The sequence below is a fragment of the Myripristis murdjan genome, chromosome 4, assembly GCF_902150065.1.
Source record: "Myripristis murdjan chromosome 4, fMyrMur1.1, whole genome shotgun sequence".
NCBI classification, from domain to species: Eukaryota; Metazoa; Chordata; class Actinopteri; order Holocentriformes; family Holocentridae; genus Myripristis; species Myripristis murdjan.
In genome coordinates this window covers 11913815-11933989 of record NC_043983.1, presented here as the reverse complement: position 1 = coordinate 11933989, position 20175 = coordinate 11913815, and the positions used below count along the sequence as shown (strand labels likewise).

Sequence of the window (20175 nt, the reverse complement as noted above, 5' to 3'; positions counted from 1 at the left end):
GGGTGTGGAAAATAGAGCTATTACGCCACCTGTGTTTGGCTTTTGGAAATGACAAGGACACTTCACCTATTGAGAAAACTGTTTGGATTTGTTCTGCTGACTTTTAAGAAAAGCATTTATGAAATATTCATAATAACTTCACATTTGTCCTCCTCAAGATGGACAAACTGATCTGGTCACAGACAAAAAGTGCCATGTTGTCACTTCTCACCCCAGCTGCAAACCTAGGTTTACTGTTATGTTCCATTCTCATAACAGATTCCATCCTAAAATATATTCTAGTATATTCTCAATATCATATTACAAATTCTATCTATCTAGAACTAGAGATAGTGAAATACACATAGATAATATGGCCTATTCTATAGATATATTTTATTACTCTTATAATGTATGCGTCATTTTATAGATATTATAAAGCTATATTTTACTATTTATACTATTTGTATTTTTTTCTTATTTTCTTTGTATTGAGGTATTTAATTTAATGTCTGCATAACCTGCCGCTGTGACCCAAGAACTTCCCAATTCGATATCAGTGAAATACATCTGTCTGTCTGTCTGTCTGTCTGTCTGTCTGTCTGTCTGTCTATAACTCAACCTAACCCAGGGAACTTTTACATCCCTGCAAACTTTAAGTCAAACAAGTGCTGTCAGTCCACTTGGCGATTTTTTCCCCAGCAAAGCGAGGAGCTGTCTAATTGACTTACATTCATTCTCCACTGCTTTTCCCTAATGTCAGCCACAGACAACCGTATCCTTAACCTAACCCTAAACGAAACCTCGACCAATAAGGCAAAATGCTCATACAAAATGTATATAAAAACAAAAACAAAACATATCCTATTCTTCAAAGAGAAGAAAACCCACATCCCCTTGGCAGCAGATGTGGCATTTCCGTGTTTTGATTTGACAAGAATACGTCACCGGGGTTCCTCAAAGTCCCACAATGCAATGTCATTTTTTGTCTCACCATACCCATATTACCTCAAAGGGACAGTCGGTAACTTCAACATATCACCGGTTTTCATTTGATATCTCCAGCAAGTGCTAGTCCGGGTGTTTTTGCGGTGTCTGGCGGCTTGCCTGGTGGTGTTCAGGGCGCAGGTTTGTTTGCGGTATGTACGCTGTCTTTAGCGAACACGGCTAGCCGCTAGTTAGCCAAGTTAGCTTGTTACTTTACATTCTGGTTAGCTCACTTTAGCTTTGCTTCGGGTCGACACTCGGAGTCACAGGACTAGTAACCTTTTAAACCGAGACAGCATGAACATTGACACACCTAATGGCATTTTAGCTCGTTAAACAACCCGTGCTTTGTTGTCACTTTATATGAAATGTGACTCTTTTCTGTGAGCTAAATGTTGGGCATGTTAGTTCGCATCAACTCTGCATTAGTTGAAGACTGACGTTGCAGACTAACATAGCATGACTACCTCCAAATTAATGAAGCCAAAACAATAAGACAAAGGTAACTACATGCCCCGGTGTGCTAAACAACACGACTATAACCCTTGTCTTTGTTCTGTTGTGCATCTTTCCAGCATCCCAGCCAACAAATACCCCCCCAGAATGGACCCAGAGTATGAACGTCGCCTCCTCAGACAGATCAACATTCACAATGACAACTCCAGTCCAATTGTGAGTCCTTGTTTTCTACTCAGATCTTCTGTAACCCCCCCTCCAAGCTCAGTTATCTAGTGGTTGATTAAAAGTGACTGATTCATAAACATAGGCTCAAGAACACTGAAATATTAGGTGATCCTTGTTGTTTGTGCAGAAGATGACAGAGGTTGTGCGAGGTTTGACACCCACCAGCTCCCCGCTGTCCTCCCCTAGTAAACATGGAGACCGATTCATCCCAACCAGAGCGGGGGCCAACTGGAATATCAACTTCCACAGAATAAATGTAGGAACGGACTGTGGGTGAATGCGTGCCTGAGCTTGTGTGTGTGAAAGAAGCAGGATGTGTACATGAGAGAGGTGTTTCTGCTTTTCGAATATTGTAACGTGTGTGTGTGTGTGTGTGTGTGTGTATGTGGGTAGGTGTTTAAGCTGGCTACAACATGAATGTTTTGTGTACATGTTTCCAACATCTTTATTTATTTATTTATTTTTTTGAAAAACAGGAAAATGAGAAGTCACCAAGTCAGAACAGAAAAACAAAGGATGCCTCCTCTGACAACAGCAAAGGTGAGTAATAGTTTTACAATCCAGCACAAATATGCAGACATATTTTAAGTTATGGAAAGTGAAGCACAACTTACCTGAAGTCACCAGAGCTGAACAGGGGATTTTCCTCTGCCCCCTTCCCCAGTCCCATGCCCTTTGGGCCCTCTTCCACTGTTAAATTTACCCTCCACTTGCCTGCTTGGATGCCTTTTTGTTCCCTCATCATCACCAATAACACAGGAATGCATAAATCCCATTTGTACTGATTGCATGTTATTGTTGAAGCCTCTTTTTGTTTTGAAAGAATAACAGCCAAATTCTGTTATTTTTCCTGTGTGTGTAGTGGATGGGCTGGCCTACTCCGCCTTGCTAAAGAATGAGCTGCTGGGCGCAGGCATCGAGAAGGTGCAGGACCCACAAACAGAGGACAGGCGACTGCAGCCCTCTACCCCTGAAAAGAGGAGCCTCTTTACTGTAGGGACATTTCCTCACACACTCCTAACATGTTGCATTCTCTAGCTGCAATCACAAAAGTCAGAGATATATGGTCAGAATCCTCATTGAGAGGGTGGCTTGACCCAGATCTGTTAAAAGTTTTCTTCTGTAGGTTTTGTCACATTTTCAGAAGGTATATTGCTTTTTGTCTTTGCAGTACTCTCTTTGTGCCAAGAGGTCTTCGCCAGATGACGGCAATGCCATCTCTCCCTACTCTCTATCTCCTGTCAGCAGCAAGAGGTAAAAACAAAATTTTGAATTTTGTTTAAAACACTCCCTTGTTGTTGATACTATAGATCAGTTGTGAGAATAGACTTTTTGATATGAAGATTTCACAATACCTGATCTTTCCTCCTCCAGTCAGAAATTGCTGCGTTCACCTCGGAAGCCAACTCGTAAGATCTCCAAGATCCCCTTTAAGGTTCTGGATGCTCCAGAGCTTCAGGATGACTTTTACCTCAATTTGGTGGACTGGTCCTCCCTCAACGTGCTCAGTGTTGGACTGGGTACCTGTGTTTACCTCTGGAGTGCCTGTACCAGCCAGGTACTGTGTGGAGTGTGTGCGTGTGGCTACTCAGATAAACATATTAGTGGGAAACAGTGGAACATGATATTCTCTTGCATGATATGTATATTTATTGAAGGCATTCGGTACTTTGCTGTGCCTCAGGGAGTCATTTGCTAGCCTGTGTTTTTTCCCAGGTAACAAGACTGTGTGATTTATCAGTGGAGGGAGACTCAGTCACATCTGTTGGCTGGTCAGAAAGGGTGAGTGTCGTTTCTGTGCTGTGCTTAACTTCCTAACCACTTCCTTTATTAAACTTGGTCGGTTGAGTTTGGCTTGAGTGAGAGGATTCTGCATATTATCAGGGCAACCTGGTTGCAGTGGGGACGCACAAAGGCTACGTACAGATCTGGGACGCTGGTGCTGGGAAGAAACTCTTTGCTCTGGAGGGGCACACAGCCAGAGTTGGTGAGAAAGTTTGCAGTGCTAAAGCATAGTACATGGATTATAATGTGCTTTTTAGGGAATGCTCACATCACAACAAGAGAAAAAGGATCCAGAAACAGTTGGTCAGCATTACTCTGTCTCTCTGCAGGAGCTCTAGCATGGAATGCAGACCAGCTGTCTTCTGGCAGCCGCGACCGTATGATTCTGCAGAGAGACGTGCGGACGCCTCCGCTGCAGTCAGAGAGACGGCTGCAGGGACACAGGCAGGAAGTGTGCGGCCTGAAGTGGAGCACTGACCATCAGCTGCTGGCCTCTGGAGGCAATGACAACAAGGTAGTTATTTTTATTAAAGCTGCCTCTTTGCAAGTGTATTCATTCGTTGTATTCAAGAGTGAGGAGGAGAGTTGAATCAAAAAAAAAAAAAAAAAAAAGAGATTGAACGGCCTGAAATGAAAACAGTGTTTTCATTGTGTTTTCCAGGGAGTAAGGGCAAAACGATTAAGGTGTAACAGCAGAGATGAACCCTGAATAGGCTATATGTTACTTGCAGAAACATGTTTCAATCAGCGTGTTAAATGTAGCACAACTGGAATAAATTCACAGAGAGGGAGCTCATATCCCAGAGTTTTTTTTAAAGGCTTATAAGGGAAAGAGTTTTGTCATAAAACTCCAAATCCAGTCTAACTGTGAACTTGCATGCATGGAGATGTATTCATTTACCCTTAACATGGAGACCAATGACATTTAATTTGTCATTTGTGTGTGTGTGTGTGTGTGTGTGTGTCATTTGTTAATACAACAAGCAATTTATTTGTGCTGGAAGTGCCACTACACCTCTGTCTTGCTTCTGAACTTTCCCTTCTGTCATTATTTGCCATCTCAGCTACTGGTGTGGAACCACTCTGCGCTGAGCCCGGTGCAGACATACACAGACCACCTGGCTGCCGTCAAGGCCATTGCCTGGTCGCCCCATCAGCACGGCCTGCTGGCATCCGGGGGTGGCACTGCTGACCGCTGCATTCGTTTCTGGAACACCCTGACCTCACAGCCTCTGCAGTGCATGGACACGGGCTCTCAGGTCTGCAACCTGGCCTGGTCCAAGCATGCTAACGAGCTGGTGAGTGACTCAGCACACGCAGCCCTGACAGCTGATGTGCTGCTGTGGTCTGTTAGAGTTACAACAATGGTGATGTTTGCTATGATGATAACACTTTGAAGATAAGGAGCTAGTGTTAAATGTGCTACATGCCGGATTTTTAAGCAGCAATTCATTGTTGTCAGATGAAGTGTGATACTTTTGCATAATTACTGTAAACAGACGAGACCATTGTCAATACAATCAATAGACTTTATCTCATGCCACTCTTTTTGTGTCATTGTCTCTGTGTTGTTGTTTTCCACAAACCCTGCCATATCCTGTCAGACAGGGAATGTTGCATCTTCAGTCAGGTTTTTTGTTTTTTACTGAACAGGATAAACATGTTGAAAGTTTTTTTTTTTCCATAGGCCTTTCATGTATTCCACCACCTGTCATTGTGGGAAACCCTGCAAGCTCTAGCTCTGCTTGTGCTTGAAGAGCTGTGTCCTCTTCCTGTTCTGTGCTGGTCACACACTGTCAGATCCACTGTAGAGGCTGGTAGAGCTGTCAGTTTTGCCAGTGATGGTCTCATTTGTTTACAGTAATGAGGATGATGTCTAAAAATCAATGTGGCAATGATTCATTGCTGTTAAAACGCTACACTTAACACCTTTTAATTACCATGCTGATGATGTCTCCTCCTCGTCCTCCAGGTAAGCACCCATGGCTATTCTCAGAACCAGATCCTGGTGTGGAAATATCCAGCCCTCACTCAGGTGGCCAAGCTCACAGGACACTCCTACAGAGTTCTCTACCTGGTCAGTGTGTGTGTGTGTGTTTGTGTGTGTGCTTTGTTTGAAGGAAACACCTGTAGGCATAGTTGTGGACATGGTTGTGATTTTTGGTGCTTGTCATGGCATGCCAAAGTCTGTCTCCCTTGCTTTTCATAGTTAAGGTGTTCCATAACAATTTACAGCCTCATGAGTTGCATCTTTTATTTATGTATTTAGGCTATGTCTCCTGATGGTGAGGCGATCGTCACTGGGGCCGGAGATGAGACCCTACGCTTCTGGAACGTATTCAGTAAAACACGGTCAACAAAGGTGAGAAACATTGATGTAGGAAACAATTGTCAGTGAACATTTTGAATATGTGCAAAATAATTAACCATGCTTTTTACACTTTTGTTTCAGGAATCTGTATCCGTTTTAAATCTCTTTACCAGGATACGGTAACTTTGAACAAGTAAAAGACTCTAACAGTGGGCACTACTGACCAAGTAGGTGCCAGCATCAGCATTGGACGGCTCAATCATCAAAATGGTGCTAAAGACATACAATCAAAGAAATCTCCTGACATTTTTTAAATAAAATGGCAGCGAGAACAACCACTCAGCAAGTTTACTTTTTCATGCTAACAACAAACTTTTTGGGGGATTATTTTTGACTTGTGTGGCCTTGTTTATGAATGTATTTCATTTTTTTTTATTATTTTCAAATGTATGTGTGGACTGATTTCCATTTGCTTTTTCATTTTTGTATACACTATATATAAGAAATCATAAGCCTTACTTAAATTATATTATAATACCATTTTCATTATTGTGGGTTTTGAAATGTGGAGCTGGCATTTTACTTTTTGTTACACTCAGGTCTAAGTTATTTGTAACATGATAAAACAGGGCAAGAATGAATATAATTGCCAATTATCATGGACTTAACATATTCTTAAAAAAAATGCCATTACATACCAGTAATCAAAGTTCTCCACTGTACGTGCAGCATGTTTACTGTAACCTTTAGAAGACTACACTGAGTGTAGGTCGGCTCAAGTAACGCACTATATTGTGCTCCTGCGGACAGACATGGTCTAATGCTGTGCATATAGACATCCACTACATGGTTGATTCTATGTAGGAAAATAATTAAAGGTGTTGGAACTGAGGAACCTGTGTTCGGTTGACTGATTTGTGTGTCCTGTATGCCTGATTTATTCTAAAGGATTAATCCTGCAGCACTCTGGGGGCAATTAATATGTCCATGCTTAAGATGCAAATTCATTTTTTATCATACAGCACTGACTTATTATTTGCAAGCTGCTGCTGCTGGCCATGAGGATTTTCTAATGCTTTAATGTTTAAAAAACTAAAAATGTAATTGCACTTATGACTTTAACCATAGCTATTTGAAAGGATTATTATGACTCAGCGTTTGTGATTAGCTTTGAGATATGATTTTGTATTGGGGAAAATGAAATGTGATTTTTTCCAACATGTGGAAAGTGACCACTAGGGGCGCTAGTTGCCTCGGCCGCTCAGCGGAAGCGTTTGACCGGATATGGTAGGGAGCGGGAAGTTGAAAAATTCCGTTTGAAAATTTCTCATGACAACAATGGTATTTTCAGTTTAATTAGACGTCTCCCTAATTCGGTCTCCAGCGGTACGCGAAGAAACACAAGACAGAGACACATTTCCCACAAAAGCAGCATGTAAGTCCAAAGTCAGCCGTCCGGTGATAACTGAACTAACTTGCTAGCTGCCAGTTAAACTAACACTGCCTGTGGGCGTTGCTAGGCTGCTGCTACAAGCTAACTCCATTTGGTGTTTCATTAGTCAGGATGGCGGAGGGCAATCTGGTGCGGGAACTGAAGCGGTGGGCAACGGAGGAATTCAACTTGCCTCCGCAGAGTCTCCCAAATGACAACTATTTAAAAACGTAAGTGTTATCTTGCCTCCACCTTGACTATCACAGTCAACACCTCTGCTCCTTCTTCTGTTATTTCGCAGCGTTAATGTCCGTTGTTTCCTTTGCAGGATGTGTGTCGGGGCAGGGAAGTCGATATGGAAATATGTCATCCAGCATGTTTTTCAGGAGAGGTTAGTGTCACTCTGCCTGCTCCTAACTAGATAAATGAAAGGTTTTAATGTCACCGTGAAGTCTGCCTTGCTTGGACCTATATCATGAGATTGTACATCACTATAGGCATATGATTTAGTGACATACATCCCAGCCTCTCTGCACACCTACGTGATGGTCACATGATAAATATTGCATTGTGGTTCTTTAACCCTCAAGCGACCAGCTGGGCTCTATACTTTTAGTTACATCTTTATGTTTATATCTTTGATGCTTGATGCTTTGATGATCGATTTGTCTCCAATAAATCCATACCAGTGTTTCAGGTTTTTTTTTTACCTTCATTTGAAGTGATGGGATAAATATGTTTTGACATATCATACACAGGGTTCGTACGGGTGCTTGAAAACCTTGAAAATGCTTGGATTTTAATGTTATGTTTTCAAGGTTTGAAAAATGCTTGAATTTTGGGTAACGTGCTTGTAAATGCTTGAATGCTTGAAATTGTTACCATATTTCTGGTCTGACTAAATGGACCACTTATTAAATGGAGAGAAATAAAATAAGTCGGATTAAAAATGACGCCTTCACAGCTCACGCTCTGATGGGTTTCTCAAGAGCTGGATTGATTGTCATGTGTCACGCCCCCAACAAGAGGGCAGTGCAGCAGCATGCGACCAACGTGCCGGGAGGTTGCCGTTTTAATGAACGTTGGCTGGGTAATGAAAAGTAGAAACAGTGGATAAAACATGGACCAAATCCACGTGTAGCATGCTGCAAAATATGCAAAAAGAAGCTTCAACTTTTCGCTATGGGAGAGTCAGCACTCTCGAGTCATGAAAAGTAAGTCACAGAGATGACTAGCCCTACATGTGTGATTTGTTGGCTAACCAGTGGTGTAGTCTACGTGATACGCAGGTATACTGCGTATACCCACTAGAAAAGGTCCCGCATTTCCGTATAACCACTTAAAATGCGCAAAGATACGTATCAGTATGTTTTTTTGACATAACGTTCACTTTCCCGTTCATAACGTCGCCTTCTCTGTGTTACGAAGCGGCTCTTTTTGACCATTTTTCGGGGGACACTACAGCTGGAGCTAACGTTAACATTTCAGAAAGGGAGCGTGTGTGTGTGTGTGTGTGTGTGTGTGTGTGTGTGTGTGTGTGTGTGTGTGTGTGTGTGTGTGTGTGTGTGTGTGTGTGTGTGTGTGTGTGTGTGTGTGTGTGTGTGTGTGTGTGTGTGCGCGCGCGCGCGCGCGCGCGCGTATACCCACTAGAATAAACTAGACTACACCACTGTGGCTAACCATTAGCTGCATGCTAGACCTAAATGTAGAAGCACTATGTGATGTGTCTGAATGGCAGTGTCAATTAGTGACAATTATTAAGGGCTAAGTTAAGAACAAAACCTGCGTTTCTCAACAGTAAACTGCAGGAACTTCCCACAACTTAGAATTGAAGCACAGCTGATGTTAGCCCATAAGACGATAGACATAAGAGTAGACACCGCTTGGCTACTGGAGCGCAAGACGTATACCAAAGCAGCAAGCTCTCTCTCTCTCTCTCTCTCTCTCTCTCTCTCTCTCTCTATTTTTAAGCTATCTATCTATGAACCATATTGATACAGTATATTAATAATATATATGAATTATATTGACATATTTATTGTTATTATTATTATTATTATTATTATTATTATTATTATTATTATTATCATATAATATTCTTAAATGGTTTTCTTGTTCATTTAATGTAATCTATTTTTTTAATCTTATTATACTTATGCAATTGTTATGTCAATTTTGAATTTTCCCTTAGGGGGATCTACCTATACCCTACATCTACTGTATAAGGAGAGGGCAGACTAAATACTTCTAGCTGTAGAAGCTGTTTTCTTTTTTCCCTCTGTTTTTTTTTCTGTTTTTCTGATTTTTAATACTGCATACCTGTATTTCCTGTATGCAGTATTAAAAAAAAACAAAAACAAAGGATATATATATATATACCGGATTTCTCCTTTAATGGTACTGGAAAACCTGAAAAAATTTACCTTGAAAGTCCTTGAAAAGTGCTTGAATTTGACCATGAAAAAAGTGTATGAACCCTGCATACATGACAATCAAAAGCAACAAACTCCACCTGTGCTCCTTGATAAAATAAATCTTGGGACAATGGATCAGGTGACACATAAACATGGAGGGTGCAGGGGGACTTGTCTGTGTGAAGTTTTTCCATTAAAAAAAAAAAATTACATTTGGACATTTTTTTTTAATAATTATTACTAAATACGCAGTAATTGTAATATAATATGTTTTTTCAAGTGATTAAAATGTCTAATTACGTAAAAATTTAGATCTTGAATCAAATGGCTGTTCGTTTTCACTCTTCTGTAATTGGTGTCTGATCTGACTCACTCTCATTTACAGTTGGACACAAGTGGGTGCGAAATCTTGTGGTTGTATGAGGGTTAATGTCTTTCTTTCTCTCTCTCTCTCTCTCTCTCTCTCTCTCTCTCTCTCTCTCTCTCTCTCTCTCTCTCTCTCTCGCTCTGTGTTCATGCAGGAATGTCAGGATCATGCGTGGAAATCTTCAGTGGTATCCTTTCTGACTCTAGGCATCTTGTTTGCATGAGGATCACAAATCCGCTGGCATGTTTCTCTCCAAGTTATGTTGACTCAATAGCAGAAGCACCGCCACTGATAGGGCTCTCAGAGTGTATCACAGGTAGGGCGGTGTGATATGACGACATGTATTGTGTACATCTGTCATTCCATGTTTTGCTCTATCGTTTATTTCGTTGTGTCACAAATCAACTCATCCAGGTAATTTATCATGGGAGTTTATTAGGGGTGGTGGAAAAAAATCGATGATCGATTAATCACGATTATGTTGTGGATGATTATGAATCGATTATTAAATTTTTAAGAATCGATTATTTGGTGACACTGTTCTTCGCGCTTCACCAAGCCGATCAGCGATTCGCGCTCGATCCCCTCGCGAGAGGTTAGACAAACACCGTGAGACAGCAGAGGAATGACAGACGAGAAGGAGCGCGGTAATCGAGAATCGCTAATAATCGAAAATCGGTTGTTAATCGAATCGGGACCTCAATAATCGTAATCGAATCGAATCGTGAAATCACACAGATTAACCACCCCTAGAGTTTATCTTCAGGAGTTTGGACGACGCTCAGCGTTCCTCCGCACTGCACGCATGAACATAGGCATCATAAAGAAACTGCAGAACATAAGTAATATCACAGCTGTAGTTAAATCCTTTGTGGAAGTGTGGCAGCAGCTACTGCGCCATGTTTGCCCTGAGTGTCACACTTCACCGATTACTAAAACTCAGAGAGCAGCGTCATTTCATTAACTCTAGGCTAATGAAGCTCAGATAAACACAGCAGAAGTCATGGCTGCAAAACGTTCACTCCAAAGCAATGCTCTGACTTATCTCTCACTGTGAATTTAGTGATTCCTTGCAGTCTGTAGAATTTGGAGATGAGCTGGCAACATCAGAACACATATGCAAACCTCCTTAGTTCCATCCGGTTGACGAGATATGACAACTGGCATCATGTTGTCTTCATCAACCAGCACAAAATATGGAGGTCGTGTTAAAAAGTCTAGCGGCATGCAGATGCAGCTCTGGAGACGAGCAGGAACCACACAAACGTGCCATGGCTGTTTGACAGAAAAGTAAATGGACTAGGTAACTGACTGGGAAAGTGTCACACCATATGGCGCATTCAGGGCACTGTCGTTGCCTTGGAAAAAATGTTCCAGCATTGGCAAGAATATACAGATGAGCAATAGACTCCTTTCATCATTACACTTCTATTTTACATATATTTTGTTTACTGTTGAATTGAAAAGTTGAAGAATTAAAAATATGATTAAGTACATTTCACTTGTCATGTATATAATTAAAAATGTAATATGAAATGGGCCTCTAAGTAGTCATTTTATATTATTTTTTTGTGTAATTTACTGAAAATTTGCTAAATCATGATATATAGCGTTATCAGGATATGAAATGACATACTGGGAAATGAGATTTGAGTCATATTGCATAGCCCTAATCACAGGCAAGGCCAACAGTAAGACTCACATTTAACTGGCAACTTGCCATATGTGTGTAATAATGATTTTTGTTTACCATTATGACCACTTTTTGTTTTAGCATCTCTGTAATTTCCTTGACATTACGATCGTGAAGGTACAAGGTGCTTCAAGACAAAGAGGTACGACTTATTTTCCCTATCCAATTATTTATTTAATGATGTGTTCATTTGTCTAGTCTCAGATTTGCTTTTTAACAAGACACTGGATCAACCTGCTCAGTGTCATACAGTAGATTTATAAACCTGAATTTGTCTGTTTGGATGAATTGATCTTGGGTGCTCACACCAATGCTGTGGAGTATGTGATTTCTATTTCTAGCTTTCAACTCAGTGACATAATGATCTGTGTTTCTGTCTCCCTGTGTCTGTGCATGCTCAGTTGAAGCAGGCTGAGGGCCAGAGTGAGGCTGCTAAGCGGAGAGAGCTCCAGGAGAAGATAGAGCAGCTGAGAGCTGAGATCAGTCACCTGGACTCTCAGATCAGTGGAACAGAGGAACAGTTGGCCACAGAAGGTTGGTTCATCACTTTATTCATCATCCACAGAGAAATGCACAGTGACATTTTTGGCCGGTCTTGAAATGCATTTGTGAAGACTGTAGGGAATGATTAGTCACTGATATCCATTATTAGTGTTTTTTTTAGTATGCATGCAGTGACAAAGGGTTTGTCTGGGTGGGGGGAGGTGGGGGGTGAAGAGTGATTGTTGAGTGTATAAACATATCGTCATAGTTTTTGATTATTAGTCTCTGCCTAGTTTGCAAGGCAATAATATTCTTGTTTAGTTAGTATCATTTGTTGATGCCATTTGCTGTAGTAACCAAGAAGAAACCATCTTAAGAGGAAAAAACAAAGACCAGGAACTGCTTCCAGAGCTGCTTTGACTTGTTTTGAATGTTGAGAAATAAATTAAAATAAGCAAGATGTCAAGTAAGGCAGTTTTAATTATCAAGAAAAGAGACAAATCAGAACCAGACCACTTAATTTTAAGTTAACAAAATTATTTATTAAGTAAACTATTTATGTATGTATGTATGTATTCTGTCAAATTTGATACTCAAAAATGTCATAGATTGTGAAGTTAGAGCAGCAGGGGGTCACCACCAGCAAATAAAGTACAATAAAATATAACACCTTAGACATTTAAACAGTGAATTAAAAGGTTACTATATATATAGTAACCTTGAATTAAAAGGTTACTATATAACAGTGAATTAAAAGGTTACTATATATCTAGTAACCTTTTAATTCACTGTTTAAATATCTGTTCTGGCATTTATTCCTTATATTCCTTATTAGCGCATATCAAATCAGATAATGTGTGATATGCATGTGTAAACAGAATAATTCAAAGAACTTGTAATTGACTTTTTTTCTTGTCTTTGTGTGTGTAATCAACTTGTGAATTTTTATAGTGATATCTGAAAGTAAAATCTGGAACTCCTTTCCCCTGTGTGTTTAAAACAGTGTTTTTTGGTAACATGTGGTCATAAATAGGTGATTTTCAAAACTTTCCACCAATGGGATTTCTTGGGACTTTTTTTTCCCTCACTCAGGACATACTCAGGATACAAAATCAGTTGAGTTTTTTTCTCTTGCAATTTGTCCTAGGTTTTTTCATAAAATGACTGGACTATGTGGCAATGTTCATTTGAAGCCAAAGATGCACTGGAGGAAAAGTGAATTGCTGTGAGCTGTTGTCGGTATTGTACAGTAAAATTCTGCTCTGCCCATCGCAGGTGAAGCTGAGCTCAACAGCAAATGTTGTGAATGGCTGTGAGAAGAGTGATAATAAACTTGGACTTCATTGCTGGCAGATTTGTTTAATTCCAAACAGAAAGTATCAAAAGTTGGTACTCACAATTCTAGTGTTTCATACATACCCAAAGTAGTGCTCAGTGTCAGCTAGGGCTGGGAAATATTTTGTTATTGTTACATTGATACAGTGATATGAGGCTGGATACTATCTGGGATTTAGATATTGTATAATCATGATCTGGCGTAAGGTTCTAATATTTGCCTCTGCCTGTTTGGTCATCAAAGTCACATTACTGAAGACTGTTTATCAAAAATCTTGTGTGTAAATATCTTATGGAAGCAACAATAGACCTTTTCACAGCAGTCATGAAATATGTCATGAAATGGCTTGATAAACACAGGTGATAGTAATTACAGTAAGATTGCACTCCAAGGTGTCTTTCCACTGAGCCAGCATGAACAACACCAGGGCCCTGGCTCTCTTCCACCTAAATGAAACAGAACCTTAATTAATGTCATTAGTAACACCTCTGACTGCTGTGAAAGAGGTCTGTAGTCATCCCTGCAATATAATGACACCTTTGATATTGAGTTATTCAGTCAAAGAAATCATGATATTTGAATCTGAGCTTGAACCATATTGCCCAGCCTTGAAGGGCTGTTTTTAAATTGGCACAGTGCAACAGCCAAGATCAAACTTGTGTTACTTAATGACTGGCTGCGTGAACTATGATTTGATTCTCATGCACTGTATCTTTTATATAATCTTCTATGTATTATTTATGTTGTTTGAGGATAACCAGAGTATTTCATCAGGTGTTGCTGTGGTCAAGAGGGGGGGGATCAGCTCACTGCCCCTGTTCACTGTGCTGTCATAGTTCTATAGTATTTAAAACCATTCCTCATACCGGGGGCGCCCTGGTGGCTCACCGTGTGGAGTGCGTAGTACATTATAGTAAGGCTAAGCCTCAGTGTCCTGGGGTTGAATCCAGCCCAGACTCTTTGCTGCAGATCATCCACTCTCTCTGCCCTGTCTTTCCTGTCTCTATCCATTGGGACCATCTAATAAAGCAGAAACGCCAAAAATTAATCTTTAAAAAAAAAAAAAAAAAAAAAAAAACTATTCCTCACACTGTTGTTTTCTACTATCTATGAACAGAGCAGTCCATCAGCCGTACCTGGGCCCAGGTGGAGGAGAGCCAGCACAGGGAGCTGCTGCTGCAGGCCTTCAGGCAGCGCTGCATTATGGACCGCAAGGTGCTTTCTGATGACACGTGCAAGATCAGTGGGCACTGCGAGGCTCTGGAACAATTAGCCAAGTAAGGCAGACAACTAGAGAGCACACACATTAATCACTTAGTAGCTCTAAATCTGAAAAATAATGGGTATTGTGCTGTGTGTTACAGGAAGGCAGAGATTGAAGTGTTGTTTGAGAATAAGCCATCAAGCAGCAGTGATACCGACTGCCTCGGCTCCAAAGTTGCAGCAGAGCCACAGGTTCTGGTAAGGACAGCACAAATTCACCATGGTCTGTTGGCCTGGTATTTGGCATGTCAGAATAATGACAGTGAGCGGATTAGTTTTTCAAAATATGACTAACGGCCAAGGTAACCTGCTCAGCCATAAATTAGTTGGATACAGATCAGCACTTATTCACACAAATCTGAGTAATAATGCTTAAGGTGCCAAGACAGCTACAGGTACAAGCAAATCATCCTGTTTTGTGGGTTGTGTGTTTCCCCCATCAGCGAGCAGTGAGAGAGCTATGTGATGAAAGGGTCCTCTTCTTCCAGTCTTTACAAGAGAGTGAACTGAGGACAACGCCCTCTGCTGCCACACAGTAAGAACTGCAGTTCTTAAAACTTGACCAATCGCTTCAGTACTAAAGAGCGTACCACGATGCTGCATCTTCCCACCTGACACAATCCAGTGGGGGAATCATTAAAACCTTCATAAACCATATGTCCTCTTTTGAAAGTGGAAGGCTCACAATACAGTCAGATATGTCTACTTGTTCTATTGAAGAAAAAAATGGTGGGAAACCATGCTTCCTGTCAAGCTGTTATGACTTCCTTTCTACAAATCTGTTCTTCTGGTTAAATCTACACCACAAGTTGTGCTCTCAGCAAGTTTGTTTACCAGGGTAGGAAGCCATAGGTAACACTAGCAGGCTGGCTGTTTTCATGCATGGTTATACTCTTTTCTTGTTTTGGAAAAGAAGCTGTATTTCTTAAGGCTTACATGACCATTGGACTGTGCTAAAGCTCGGTGAGAAGATGCATTGCAGTTTCTCAGCAATGAGTGTATTTGTGCTTGGTATGATTCTAAATGACTCCAAACATGGGGCCTTGTTTCAAAAAAGCTGGTCTGTCCTTTCCTTTAAGAAACTACATTTATTTTCTGAATATTGTCAACTTTTTTTTTTTTTTTTTAATTCACCACTACTTCTCTCCCTCTGTCTCTGCCTCTCTCTCTCTCTCAGTATGACCCATGAACAGAGGACTGCAGTATTTCAGTATTGGTTAAGTGCTGTTGAGGTTTGTACATTTTGTTTAGATTTTACCATGACACTGTTTATTTTGCTTCTAGCTCATATGCCCTCCTTGAATATAAACACTAGATTAAAATGTCTTTGTTTGTCATGTCATTAGGATATGTTGGGCAGCTATCCTCCAAACCAAGTCCTGTCAGCCTTGCAGCATTTAGCCTCCAGACAACAGAGGGAACTAGAGGAGAAGCTCGCCTCTCTTGATGTGGCACAGGATATGACAGCTCTACGGTATTGAAAACACTATTACCGTAGCTATCTTTTGTTTGCCTACCTAATTCTACCAAAGCTAAGTACGTTTCTGATAGATCCAGGAGTTTCCAAGCTGAGTGTTTGTCTGGCCTGTTTATTGCAGGTTGCGCTATGAAAACAATCACCTGCTGGATGTCTCAAGAGAAGACAATGATGAGTTGCCACCTGTCAAGCACCTACTACAGGTACTTTGCATATACATGTACAGACACATCATATTCATGCCCATGAATCCCTCAACATGTATGAGTGACAAGGTATATTTGTGGAATTGTGTGTGTTTTGTTCCAGTCTGCGTGGTTGGAGGTGGAGCAGACTTTCATTGAGCTGGCCCAGACCCGCTGTAGGGTCCAGCAGCTCCGGAACCAGCTGCAGGCCCACAAGAACGAGGCCGAGCAGGGAGTGTCAGGCCTGGGGGATGAGCTTCATAACAATGCCCTGGCCCTGTAAGTCCTGTCTGGCTGCTGATCTTCCTCAACTACAGGGTTTATTTGATGTGGCACCCACAATTTATGGGGTTCTGTGAAATTTCAAGAGGTGTATTCTGGTATTTGGTCAATTCTATGAAGCAGTGTATTTCCTGTAGTATTTGAACAGTGGTGAGATACCCTAAGAAAATTAATTGCTATCATTGTACAAGAACTTGAGAAACATAATTTGACTCATAAATATGTCATGAGACTTAAATAAGGTAAAAGTCTTCAAATTTGTAATTGCTCTCAGGGAAAGAATCCTGGATTGTCTTGATTTTAACTGAGGATTTAGCATTTAATTTGTTCTATTAATTTTATGATCGCACAATTTTCAATCATATGTGTAACTAGTTCTATATTTGCACCTGCAACAAATTTGATGGCTGAAGTCTGGTAAAAGACTGATGGGGATTAATTAGGTCTGGGCAAATTAAAGAGTTGTTTTTCTTAAAAAGTTTGTGTATGCAAATAGTTTTTTCTTACACCCTTGGAATTTCTCTCAGGTCAGTGTTTGAGCTGGAGCTGCAGTGTGTGATGCAAGTAGCTGCCAGGGACTATATCAGAGAGCAGTGTCTCCAGCTTGACCGACAAGCAAGGAGCCGACAGGAGGCACTCAGGAAGCTCCACAGCCAATGGCAGAGCATCCTTGACTTCAGACAACTTGTGGTGAGAGTGGAGGGACATTGTGGAGCCTCTCACAACATTTGCCAATACCCTTCTTATTTTCTCAATTTTGCTAAATTTATTAGGATTTTTCCATTTGGTAAATCTTATATCCAGAAGACTTGTTGACACACTATCATCTTTATGCTATACACAAACCACTCTGAGGCTCCAAACCTTCAGGCAGATGATTTGCCAAGCCGCCACTATAGCTGAATTATAGAATATCAATAAATGTGAATTGTTTTGCTGTTCTGTCTCCCCAGGTCGACAGACAGGAGCAGATCAGGGGCCTGATTAAGGGGAACTCCATGGCCAAGATGGAGCTGATCAGTATGCACAGAGAGGTTTGGATGTCCTTTGTCAGTCTATGACATCTTAGTAGGGAGATTATTTCTAAGGCTTGGTTAATGCCTTTTGTGTGGATAAACACACTAGAACCACAGATGTGCTTTCCACATGTAATGACATTTATGCTTCTTGTGCTACTCATAGTAATTGCACCTCTACAAAACTTTAGTGGCACTTTAGGAATATTCAGCTCTTCACATCCTTCAGGACCAACAAAGAACGTCAATGGAATTGGCTAGTAATGCTGATTCTTCTTTGTTCAGCCAATCTGGGATCTTGACGCTGTAGCACTGTCCACATTGTTTCAAATTTTAAGTGGCCACAGCTAAAATCATAAAGATTTTGTTTTTTGTTAAGTACAAGTTTAATATTTTGTGCCACAATGAAGCAAACATCTGAATATCTGTTTACAGCTTTTGCCCCCTGTCTGGTTTTCTGTTTTCAGTTAGAAGAATTTGTCCAGGGCAAGCTGGTGCCACAGTTTGGTGAAGTCATCGCTGCAGCCAACAATCTGCGGAACTCCGTTTCCCAGGAGGCCAGACAGTTTGGAACGGTTTCACTCCTCGCTCTGGACCGTAGGACTGTTGAGGGGTGAGAGACAGTTTTCTACTTCTGGTCCTTCTGCTGATCAGTTTAGTAACCAAGTTTGCAACAGAGGCTGATATTAACTTCTGCCAAGCTCTGAATGCCAGAAAATCTGTCTTTGGCTGATAAAGCAATAAGGGTCACTCACCACATGGTTTAGTAACTGTTATTGGAAGAAAAGATTTGAAAACCTCAGTTGTATTTAGTGCTGTTTCACTCCATGAATTACAACCTTGATTCATTGTAGAAGTGTTTGCAGATTTGAAGTTAACAGTATTTTTTTTATTCTGTGTCCTATTACACTGAAAATGTATAAGGTAACATGTCAGTGAAAGTAATCACATTTTTGTCTGATTAAAATTATTCTTGGCAGATAATTTTGTTTAATTTATCAGCCCTTGGCAGGTTAGGCACATAGTTAATTTTGGGCACTGGTTTGAAAGCAGAGAGGGAAACAATAGGAGAGACACAGGATAGAAAAATGTTGGCAGGATTTGATCCTCATCCAACACAGACACATGGCTCCAGAAGCTGTGGACTTCACCACTTTACTGTTTCTGTGCATCATGAGCAAAAACAAGGTCTACATCAGATGTTTAGTGATCATTTCATTTATTTCTTATTGTTTCAGAATGCAAAGAATCCCTGCGTCTTGGTTGTCCATCTATCGTTTACAGTCCTCCTCATTCCACAGCTTGTGTCAAAGCATGGCATTCCCACTGTACAGAGTGAGTGTCAGCAATGCATATCATGCTTCAATCTCTAAAACCTCAAAAAACATAATCTACTACATTGCCTTTTTGTTTGGTGTGGTAATTAAAATAAGGATTCCATGAAAAGTAATTTTACTGCACAGAAGTATGAGACAACAGTCCTGTAACTTGCTTTTCAGTGATATCTACTAAATCAGTCACTTGTAGTGACTTTGAACCTTTGCAAAGTGTTACATTTTAATGTAATATCTTCTCTGTTGCCTCTCTCTTACATTGACAATCCTTAAACTAATTTTTCCCTTGCCACTTCAGGCTCCAGAGGAGTTGTGTTCCCAGGCGTGCTCCCAACACCTTGAGTTGCGTTTTCTCTGTCAGTTACTGAAGCTGCACTCGACAACTCTACAGAAATTGCAGAAACAAGCAGAGTCACTGCATGCACCTGATCAAAAAGGTAATCAGAGGGAAAACACTGCAGGTGAAGCTTTATCATTCTCAAAAGGGCTAGCAACAAGTGAAAAAATTAGTAACATTTTCAGGCTTACAATCAGTCTTAGCAACAACAAAACTGCTGTCTCATCTCTGTTCCTCTTCACGTTACTTTTCAGCTTTGCTCTTGAGAGTTGTGGAGGAGGATCAGAAACTTCTGAAGTCTCTGGTCCCAAGGGCCAGAGATCTCACCCAGCATTGCTCACAGGGCCTTTCGTATGGGAGTCAAGTCAAATCTACCATCTCTTTTTGGTGAGTCAAACCGTTTCTGAAAGATGACCTTTTGCAAACCACTGGATATAACTCTAAACACATAAGTAGTATTGCAGTATGTAATCTCAAGCCTCTCTATTGTTTAGGTTTCAGGGCATACATATTTTTCTACATGTATTGCTTCACTTGAAGTGTCTATTTTGTTTTTCTAACTGTGAATAATAACTTGTATTATTTGGATTTAGTTACCTTTAGTTAGATATAATGGTCAATCTTGTTGGACAGTACTTTCTAATCTGTGTGCATACATTTAGGTGGGATCAGCCAGCCCAGCATGTCCTACCTGAGATCAGTAAAGGAGGACTGACTCTTCAACAGTGGTTACAACGATGGAAACTAGCTGCCAAGGCCTCCTACTGAATGCACATGAAGTCAAAACAAAGTCCCCTGGAAGTTTCAAGA

At 40.7% G+C, this 20175-nt stretch overlaps 2 protein-coding genes across 4 annotated transcripts; both read left to right on the top strand.

The window, feature by feature from the left end:
- The first annotated feature begins 947 nt into the window (after window positions 1-947).
- Window positions 948-6637, top strand: fzr1a (fizzy/cell division cycle 20 related 1a). 3 transcript variants are annotated; one of them, XM_030049042.1, is made up of 14 exons: window positions 948-1107; window positions 1542-1638; window positions 1778-1906; window positions 2127-2190; window positions 2513-2643; window positions 2822-2904; window positions 3025-3208; window positions 3367-3432; window positions 3535-3637; window positions 3765-3949; window positions 4500-4733; window positions 5408-5512; window positions 5705-5797; window positions 5888-6637. In XM_030049042.1, the coding sequence occupies exons 2-14, from the start codon at window positions 1570-1572 to the stop codon at window positions 5927-5929; spliced, it is 1488 nt and encodes a 495-aa protein (XP_029904902.1). In that variant the 5' UTR covers window positions 948-1107; window positions 1542-1569; the 3' UTR covers window positions 5930-6637. The 3 variants fall into 3 exon arrangements, with proteins under 3 accessions (XP_029904902.1, XP_029904903.1, XP_029904901.1); XM_030049043.1 differs by having other exon boundaries at window positions 948-1118; window positions 1781-1906; XM_030049041.1 differs by having other exon boundaries at window positions 948-1118.
- A 387-nt stretch (window positions 6638-7024) lies between these two features.
- On the top strand, window positions 7025-20146 carry haus5 (HAUS augmin-like complex, subunit 5). The gene is made up of 20 exons (XM_030049040.1): window positions 7025-7181; window positions 7306-7408; window positions 7507-7569; window positions 10114-10146; window positions 11770-11794; window positions 12054-12186; window positions 14589-14748; window positions 14836-14932; window positions 15178-15269; window positions 15912-15966; window positions 16081-16208; window positions 16333-16414; window positions 16521-16675; window positions 17206-17368; window positions 17632-17712; window positions 18162-18307; window positions 18933-19029; window positions 19327-19465; window positions 19620-19752; window positions 20028-20146. Exons 2-20 carry the CDS (start codon window positions 7311-7313, stop codon window positions 20131-20133), a joined length of 1986 nt encoding a protein of 661 aa, XP_029904900.1. The 5' UTR covers window positions 7025-7181; window positions 7306-7310; the 3' UTR covers window positions 20134-20146.
- The last annotated feature ends 29 nt before the right edge of the window (window positions 20147-20175 follow it).

What these genes read in the sequence shown, in the direction of transcription:
- fzr1a (XM_030049042.1), top strand. Translation starts at nt 1,570, where the DNA reads ATGGACCCAGAGTATGAACGTCGCCTCCTCAGACAGATCAACATTCAC. An exon ending in GGAGTGCCTGTACCAGCCAG is followed by an intron (nt 3,209 to 3,366) that starts GTACTGTGTGGA and finishes GTTTTTTCCCAG; the next exon opens with GTAACAAGACTGTGTGATTT. An exon ending in CTGGAGGCAATGACAACAAG is followed by an intron (nt 3,950 to 4,499) that starts GTAGTTATTTTT and finishes TTGCCATCTCAG; the next exon opens with CTACTGGTGTGGAACCACTC.
- haus5 (XM_030049040.1), top strand. Translation starts at nt 7,311, where the DNA reads ATGGCGGAGGGCAATCTGGTGCGGGAACTGAAGCGGTGGGCAACGGAG. An exon ending in ATGCGTGGAAATCTTCAGTG is followed by an intron (nt 10,147 to 11,769) that starts GTATCCTTTCTG and finishes ACGATCGTGAAG; the next exon opens with GTACAAGGTGCTTCAAGACA. An exon ending in GCATGCACCTGATCAAAAAG is followed by an intron (nt 19,466 to 19,619) that starts GTAATCAGAGGG and finishes GTTACTTTTCAG; the next exon opens with CTTTGCTCTTGAGAGTTGTG.